The 10,000-nt window shown below is 35.7% G+C and overlaps 1 protein-coding gene across 2 annotated transcripts in view; it reads left to right on the forward strand.

Moving 5' to 3' along the window:
* The window catches only part of LOC121591975, a 234,985-nt gene that overhangs the window by 156,675 nt on the left and 68,310 nt on the right, over window positions 1-10,000 (forward strand). For both annotated transcript variants that reach the window (XM_041913110.1, XM_041913109.1), the window contains exons 16-17: window positions 1-32; window positions 2,009-2,096. The exon at window positions 1-32 is cut by the window's left edge and continues 84 nt beyond it. In XM_041913110.1, coding sequence (XP_041769044.1) covers window positions 1-32; window positions 2,009-2,096 — 120 coding nt within the window. The remainder of the gene's footprint in view (window positions 33-2,008; window positions 2,097-10,000) is intronic.

Consider the following 10,000-nt stretch of genomic DNA (forward strand, 5'->3'; position numbering starts at 1 on the left):
ACAGCAAGTGCGGTTCGTGGACTTTTACCAAGGTAAGCTAACGATGTGTATCTTTATTGAATAAGCATACATAATCAGGAAATATAGCAATTTCTGGGATGAATGATTTTTTTGAAGTATATTTCATAGAGAAAAAGACATTTCCGTTTTAGAAAAAAACAAAGCAAAACAGTTAAGGTAGATTTAATCATAAATGAAAGAGTTTTTTTCATTAGCGTAGATACCGTTATTGGTACAATTGTGTTCATTAAAATAGCAGTATGCCACACATTAGAATACTGATACCGGTTTTTGTATATATATGATCTACGATTTGATCTCTTATCACCTGAGAATGTAGTAGTGTCATCTCACGTTTCAAAGAAGTACTCACTCTCATTTATATTCCCGTCTCTTTCTGTTGGCTGGGGCTCGTGTTTGCTTATTGAAACAGGTTTGCAGTTGATCATTATAATAGCAGTTCTTATCATTTGATCGATTAGTATCGTTTCGTTGTCTAGAAAAGCAGCTGTTTTGCTGTGTTACGTGCTGAGACGTGTTTAAAACGTATAGTAAGTTCAATATTATCATTCAATGGTTCGTTTAGTTCAACAAAAATTTCAATAATCAACAGGAAATGGGACGAGGTAAACATTGCTCTGATGAGAAAAGAGATTTGATAAAAAGAATGAGAGCAAAGGGTAAAACATATAAAGATATTCAGGATACGTTACAATGTTCAGCAAAAATGATAGCTAATGCTTTAAAATGGGAAGCAAAACCTGAGACAAGAGGAAGACATCGAAAAACTACGAAGAGAGACGATAGAAACATCGTGAAACTTGCTAAAAAAAATCCGTTTACGACATCTAAAAAATTAAAAATTACCTTGAGCTACCGGTAAGCACTGTGACTATTAGGAGACGTTTGATAGAAGCTAACTTGCTAGGCCGAAGCCCTCGGAGAGTACCGTTATTAACAAAACGAAACGTTTCAAATCGACTGAAATTAGCAAAGCTTCGTGTTGCTTGGCCCAAGGAGAAATGGCGTAACATTTTGTGGACTGATGAGTCTAAAGTAGTTTTATTTGGCACAAAAGGACGTCGAGAGTATGTAAGACGTCCACCAAAGGTTACCTGTCGCACCCAGTATACTGTAAAAACAGTTAAACACGGAGGAGCAAAACTCATGGTTTGGGGATGTTTTTCGTACAATGGTGTTGGTCCCATTTATCGCATACCGGGTATAATGGATCAACATGGATAGATAGCAATTTTAGAAGAAGTGATGCTGACTTTTGCAGGTAATGAAATGGCACCCGATTGGGTATTTCAACAAGACAATGACCCTAAGCATACTAGCAAACGAGCTAAGTCTTGGTTTATTGCGAATAACATCGATGTTATGGAGTGTCCAGCGCAGTCTCCAGACCTCAATCCTATCGAGCATTTATGGAAGGACATAAAATACGCGGTTTCTGAAGCTAACCCTAGAAATTTGGAAGATTTATGGAAAGTAATTCGGGACTCATGGAAAGCTATACCTGATTCCCGTTGCCAGGCATTAGTTGATTCTATGCCAGCAAGGTGTGCTGCTGTTATTAAAAATAAAGGAAATACTTCAGGATACTAATGGTTAAACATGAAAAAAGGAACATAATGTAATGAATTAACACAAAAAAAAACTATGGAGCACAATTTAAATTAAAAAAAGTATAATTCTAATAATTTTTTTCCATACTGCTATTATTTTAAACTCAGCCTTTTGAAGTTTTATTGAAATAACTTGAAAATAAAAATAAAGTAAAATAAAAAGGGATGCAATTTAGTTAGATTGTATGTTACTGGTATTTAAAAAAATAAGAAAGTGAATCTATGAAATTTATCTTACTGCTAACAAGTCTTTTAAATATATTTAAAACGAACTGCTATTTTTATGAAGGCAATTGTACATAATTTTATACCAAATCGTTTATGGCGATTGTTAATAGTTGAGACATTCCGTTTGTTTGAAAATATGAAACCATTAGACGAAAACTTGAGCCTTTGTTCGAAGAAGACAGCGAGAGCAGCGAATCCGATGACGATAGTAAACCACTCAGCGGTCGAGATAACCAGGTAGGATATATACGGTAGTACAGTATAAATATATAATTTTGTACCAAATCGTTTATGGCGATTGTTGATAGTTCAGATGGATATATATATATATATATAGATATATATATATAGATATATATATATATATATATATATATATATATATATATTTTATATATATATATATATATATATTATATATATATATATATATATATATATATATATATATATATATATATATATATATATATATATATATATATATATATATATATATATATATATATATATATAATATATATATATATATATATATATATTAGAGAGTTTTTAGTATAGAGGTTTTTCGCTTAATACGAAGAGATGAAAATCGAAAATCGCTTAACAAGTAAAATCTGCCGATTTTGACTAATACTTTACCTCGTTCCTACACAGTCCTTCCTGTTCTTCTTCCTACATAAGGACTGTGTAGGAACGAGGTCAAATATTACCCAAAATCAGATTGGCCATCTTGTATGTCATTTGCCAGCAGAAAACCCATGAAAATTCATCATTCCCTCAAACATTTGCTGTTACTACAGACATACATACTCTTCCTGTAAAATGTATGAACCAATTAATATTTTTCTTGCAATAACCAGACCGATTTATCATTTTAATCACATTTAAAATTTGAATCGAAAAGGGCTTTTAGAACCCCGAACTGCCTGTAACGAACTTGTGGCTACTTGTCAAATCATTCTACAATACGGGTTTCAATACAATACAGTACAATAGAGGGTTTCATCCTAACGAGTATCTCACTCACACTATCGTGTACAGTATTCATGAATGATTTACAGTTGCTTCGGCCAGTTGGTATATATATATATATATATATATATATATATATATATATATATATATATATATATATATATATAATATATATATATATATATATATATATATATATATATATATATATATATATATATATATATATATATAACTCCGATGAAGATCGATGAAGGGTCGAGTTTGATGGAAGACCAGGTTAGCTCTATGTCGATTATCCGGGCAGAATGTCGATTATCCGGGCAGCTCGGGACCGGACGGTTGTCGGTTAATCGATTTGCACAGATAATCTCCTTCTCCTTTTTGGCCCAACAACCGCTGGCGGTCAAGGCCTGCCTGTATCCACTAGTGAAATGGGCTTGGCTTTCAGTGACTTTTTGTTACCGTAGCAGGATAGTCAGTCCTACGTATGAGAGCACGGTCTATTTGGGGCTTGAATCCATGACGGGCATGTTGTTAAGTCGTTCGAGTTGACGACTGTACCACCAGACCGACCCTTGCACGGATAATAGTTCTAGAAATTTAAAATTCATATAAACTTTATAAAATTCACTAGTTTTATGATTAATTCACTTTGAATCAATCGGTTAACCGTTAGTAAAATAATATTTTAATAAATAATTATAGGTTTCACAACTGTTTAAAACAAACAGAACTGAATTTCGAAAAATACCACAAGATACTACAGAGCTGCACAAAAAAACTGGTTGCCCTCTTGACTATCGCTGCAAATTTTCTCAGTATGTTTGAACAGCTGTCACATTTATGCACACGGTCAAGCCGCCCGTCGGTTAATCCGCCCCCGGATAATCGACGTTCTACTGCATCACCAGTGGAGGATTTAACGGTACGCGGACTGAGCGGCCGCGGGGCTCCGTCAATTTAGGGGCCCCGTGGATGGTAATTCTAACATGTACAACAACGTGTACAGTAGTCTCATCGAGAACTTCTGTGCCCAATAGGGGCCCCATGGACGAAGAGACTCTTACTTGGTGTTTGGTACTTGGTGTCTAAAATGATATCGAGCTAGCCCTTTGTCTTTTTTTATTATATCGTTTCATAGACTTGAAAAAAAGATTAAGTATAATTCGTAATTCGTTGCTACGCATTGTGTTAGATCCTCATCAAGAAGTTTGTGAACTAGGCGTTACACTGGACTCTAGTTTAAATTTCCGTTTACACGTTGACAACACTGTTAACAAGCCATACAAGATGCTAGGTTTTATCTTTCGACAATTCCGTATGACATGATTACGCCTTATGTCGTTGTTTACTTGTCTTGTGCGCTCTTGGGTGAAGTACTGCTCAGTACTTTGGTTCCCTAATTGCACTACGATGATTAACACAATAGAGGCAATACAACGGAAGTTTACAAGACTTATTTTAAAAAGCGACCAATTCAGAGGACTCACAACCATGCCGAGTTATCGCTCACGTTACCTTCTATCGTTAAATTGCTAATATAGGAAAGCGGGGCAAAATGGACATGTAGGGCAAAATGGGCACCTTCTATTTAAGCATTATTTCAATACAAAGATACTTTCCGATGCTCAAAATGTATTCATTAGAGTGTTCTACGAATACCATGAAAGTTTCATAACCCTTACATAACAAATAACCAAGAAAATGCAAAATAAGATATAGTAGCATATTGATGCAATTTTTGCTTTTCGAAAATAAGCTTAAACCAGTATTACTGGGATGCGAAGAAGTTTTACATGATATATTTTTAAAGATATGATATTTCTATACAATTTTTCTAAGGAAAGCAAGGCGATTGAATGCGTATTTTTACTAATATAACGAAAAATACAAAAATGCTTCACGTGGGGCAAAATGGGCAGTTGCGCACAGCTTCAAAAGATTCGATTTTTAAGATTTAAACGTGTAAAAATTGTTTTGATTTGTTTTAAAAACATATTTTTGGAAGAATTTTAAGGGCTTTCCTGACCAGCAAAACAAAAGATAGGCCGAAAATACATTTCACGAAACGTGCGCAAAAGCATAAACCATTACCTAAGCGCAGTTGTTGTGGTCCATATTGCCCCAGTGTTTTGATGTTTCACAGTTTGTTTACATATGCCCATTTTGCCCCAGGGATATGCCTAGTTTATCTGGGTTGACAAAATAGTTTCTCGTAAAACATCAACTTTTACTTTACACTGTTTTCATGATTTTAAGTTGTTTTCATTCTTTGTGGCGATTTTAATCCATAGATAAAGGGTGGAGGCATACAATAATAAAAGAAAAATCGTGTTTTTGTGGAATATTGAAAGAAATTTTCCATAAACTGCTTAACATGTCCATTTTGTCCGGCTTTTCCCTAATCCTTAAATAATTGTATGACCCAACTTCAATTTCCTAAATTCACATAATTCGAATCATTTCTTACTATTGATTATTCCAAATTAAACCTAACGCTCATACGCTTAAAGGGTTTTCCATTCCAATTAACAACTGTCCACAGTCAACTAGCAATCCTTGATTTGAAAAACACGATTTTCTACCACTTACAAACAAGCCAAGCCGTTTTTGGTACACTGTCCATTTCAATTTCACAATTGTCGTCTTGGAAAACACATGTCAAATGCGGCACGGGTTGTTTTGGTTTTGGCTAGAACGTGTAGCATTTGAAGTTGGGAAAGCTGAGCAACAAGGACATGTTAGGCAGTTTTATCTATATTTTAATTATTCAATACAATGCAGAAATTTGTACAGTAATCAGTGCTTTCACTGGTAGCAAATCAAAAAAAAAATTACAACGTCCCAAAATAACTCAAAAACTGTAACGCTCCAAGAATAACTAAATCCAAATGATAAAGCTGCTTAGCATGTCCATATTGCTCAACTTTTCCATATTCTCATATTCAATCAAGACCTGTTTACAGCATGGTTCAATTCTTATACACAAGTGATACACGTTCCAGCCAAAACCAAAACAACCCGTGCCGCATCTGACGTGTGTTTTCCAAGACGACAATTGTGAAATTGAAATGGACAGTGTACCAAAAACGGCTTGACTTGTTTGTAAGTGGTAGACAATCGTGTATTTCAAATCGAGGATTGCTAGTACTGTGGACAGTTGTTAATTGGAATGGAAAACCCTGTAAAATACACAATCATGAGTGACACATGCAAAAAGTGTTTACTCCTCATTGCTGGTAAAAATATTGTGGTAATTCGGAGTTATCTTTATGTAAAGTTGCTTTTCATCCATCCATAACATTACGAATGCATGTAGTAAAGATTTTTTTAGCAACAGCGGTCTCAGATAAATCTGCACACAGTGCCGTGAAAGCAAATCTACCTGTATTAGTGCAATAGCCCAACTCCTACAAACCTTCAATGAAGACATAGTAAAAGAAGTAGCCAAGCGATTCAGTGAGCACATATACACAGACATTATTACGGCGATACAATCAAATCCCAATTCGTCTAATTCATCAGGTTGTCCTACTGATCTACAAAAGCAAAACATAGTTGAAATTAGTGAAAATCGTCCAAATCGAGTTTTAAGTGAGAATTTAAACACAATCACAAATACAACTTCATCTCCACCTCTAGTGTCCAACCAAGCAAATTCGCTCACTAATAGAAGCACAGCCCGCTCAGCATCCCAGCTTAGTCGACATATCATCGATAGCAGTTATTCCGCCTTCAAGTATGCAACATTCTGTGTTAGATTCGTTGACAGTAGCGATTTTAACGGTAAGCAAAGTAAGCAATTGCGAGGGTGCCCGTCCATGAGGGACCCGCGGATCTTTAGTCCAGCATTTATAACAGGTGATACAATATGCCACTGTATTAGAAAGGAGGGCCCCGTGGACGATGGATGTTGAGGCCCCGTGCTAGTCGAAACAAAACTCAATCCCTTCGATCAAAACTCAATGATTTTTTGTTTGCTGTATCATCAGTTTGCGACTATGACATTATTATACAAACGGAAACTTGGCTGGACAGTTCAATTTAATCCAGTCAACTTTTTGACAACTGGTGTACGGTCTTCCGAAATTATTGAAATTCTGCAAATAGTAAAAAAAATAAAAGAGGAGGGATTCTAATCGAAGTACTATCAAAATGAGTGAGTCAAATGTTCTCTTCTGACCCTTCCATCGAAACTGTGTTCATTTTTATTACAAACATGAACACTGCGCACACTATTGGAGCCATATACATACCACCGACAAACCGACGTGACACTTCGAACAAAATGAGCTTCAAAAGTTGTCTCCTTATTTGAAATGAAAATACGTTAAACACTAGCGCCATCTCTATGATGATTCGCTTACTACACTGACACAGAGAAGCTGCTAAACCCCCTTTTTGTTTTTCTTCGCAAAATCCAATGCGTATTGTTTTATGTACTTTTCACATCTTTTGCATTGATTTGGAAACTTATAAAATAATTTTTCTGGGTGTTTTGTCAAATAATTCTCACAAAATCTCCCCGCACACTTCCTTTGCAATTTGTATTTAAAAAAGCTGTTTACATCGAAGCAGCAGTGAACAGAGCTTACTTTGACAGAAGTGATCGCCTCACTGGTAAATGACAGTACTTTCGTGTGGGACACTTTTGTAACGCCAGTATCACATCGGTTTGTCGGTGTACATACCTCCAAATAAATCTAATAACACACATGTCGGAGAAGCGCACCCACTCGATCGATTATTAATTATGGGAGATTTTAACTAACCTAATCTTGCATGGAAATTTTCAGCCAATGCTCGATTTTTCTCGATCTCAAATTTCCACCGTATGCGGGGATCTGCTTGATGAAATGAACTATGCAGGCATGACACAAGTTAACTTTATTAAAAATATCACAAACAATGTACCAGACCTCATTTTTGCTGACGACAATATTGTGAAGGAAGAGATGCAGATCAAATCTACATAAGATTAGCTAATAAATACCAATGTGTATCATCCATGTTTAATTGCGGAATTCAAATCGTATCGCAGTAATATCAACGATCCTGACTCGGAGAATGCTAATAAACTCATGAGCCTTAATTTCCGCAAAGCCGGCTTCGCTAAAATGGATGCTATGCTGCGCGATATAGATTGGTCCTTTTGCAATCCCGACTGCACCACCAACTTTGATCTGAATATCGCTATTCGTTCCTTCACTGATAAACGTATAAGTTTAAGTTATAAGTCCCCCGAGTTATGACCCCCTCGAGTTACGACGATTCGAAGATACGACGATTTTGATTTTGACAGTTAAAAGTTGTCATTTACAAGAAATTGATGTATTTTTTTGAATTTCTGGGCTGATAATCGTTATACACACATTTCCAAAGATTCCACAATTATCCTATCTTGAATATCTATATTGTTTACGGCTTCTTAAATATAATCATTACATTATAGAACATTATTTTAAATAAAATACACGATATCATAAATTCCAACTCTTCAACTTCGGTTATAAACTTAATATTCATATATATTCGACATACGACTTACGCCTTGCTTTGGGACATTTTTTCGGTCCCAAATACAGTCGTATCTCGGGGGACACCTGTATATTCGCTGAATGTTGTCCCTTAAAGACAGCATCAAGAGAACGCTGACCTCCATGGCGTAACAGGATATTAAATAATATAAGACGGTCTAAAAATAGAGCTAAACGCCGATATAAACCCACTCGTTAGCCATCAGACAAGCTCTGGCTAAATATCATTTCCAGCCATTATAGACAAGTGAACAAACTGCTCTACAATGATTACAAGCGGTCCCCGACATACACGGTTAATGGGGACCGAAAACGGCCGCAAAAAACCGCGTATCTCGAATTTCCGCGTGAGTCGAATTTCGTGATTTCTAGCCAAAATATTACTAATTTTCGTGTAAATTTGCAACTAGGGGGTGGTTTTAGCCACTTAATCAATTATTTGATATGATTTTGAATGAAATAACAGTTGGTGACCTTTTGAAATAGTTTTTAACATCCGATCAAAACAGAAATTATTTGGCATTTTACAATAGATGTGTCAAATCAGTACAATTTGCTCAAAGAACTGTCAAATTTAGGAAACCGTATCTCTGAATCCGCGAATATGAGGTACCGTGTATCTTGGGGACCGCCTGTACATACAAAATCTACAATCACAGTTCATCGATTACCCAACATTACAGGGTTTTCCAAGCCACTTCAATGTTGAAACTGAAAATTTCAACCACGTTAACCTTTAAGTTGGCAACCGGATACCCGGGTGTTTTTTCAGCTTCGAACTGCAATAACTTTTGATTCATTGCTTTTATTGACCTGAAATTTTCCGTAGCCTCCCAACTTTTAATTTATGATTTTGTGGTGCATAAGTTGTAATTTTAAACAGCCTGTAAGTATTTTATTTTGATTTTTTTTAACTTTACCACGTAAGTTGGCAACCAGCATACCCGGGTATTCCATCCATTTTGTATGGAGAATAACGTTTCTGTTCTTCCTCTTTTCGTATTGTGTTTATTTTTGAGTCAAATTCAAGCGATTCCAAATTTCAATTGGACCGTTATTTTTATCAAAAAATGAAAAAAAACTTAATGAATAAATGAAATAGAAGAGAATATATGGTCGGCATTACTTGCTTACAGCATTAAAATATAGAAAGCATTGTTTACCTATGAAAATCGTTGTAGCAGATTTACTGCTAACAGTAGGTCACATCTAACTTAGCATTGCCAAAAGACAGGTAAAAATACGTTAACCACCACAAGCGCAAGCGCATAGCCAGCAGCCAGGTAAAGAAACATTAAACATCAGAAGCGTGAACGTTCTCGTGTTTTACCCCAGAACATAAATAAGGAAAACGCGCCACAGATAAACAATTAAACTTCCGTAAAACCCAAGCATGAACAGGAAAACGTTCGCTGCAATGCACGGATAGTTGATAAAACACAGGCACGCTAGGTATAATTTAAGAAACACCTGTAAAAAACCCAAACCCGGAAAACCAAACGAAAGCTCACATTTGACATACATCTGGTTGCCAATTGTGTCACAACTTTCACACCATATTTGTTATAAATAAAGCTCGAACTGATGGAGAAGTCAGTTCACCTTCCATAGACACGTAGATCA

The sequence above is a fragment of the Anopheles merus genome, chromosome 2L (genome assembly GCF_017562075.2).
Source record: "Anopheles merus strain MAF chromosome 2L, AmerM5.1, whole genome shotgun sequence".
Lineage (NCBI taxonomy): Eukaryota > Metazoa > Arthropoda > Insecta > Diptera > Culicidae > Anopheles > Anopheles merus.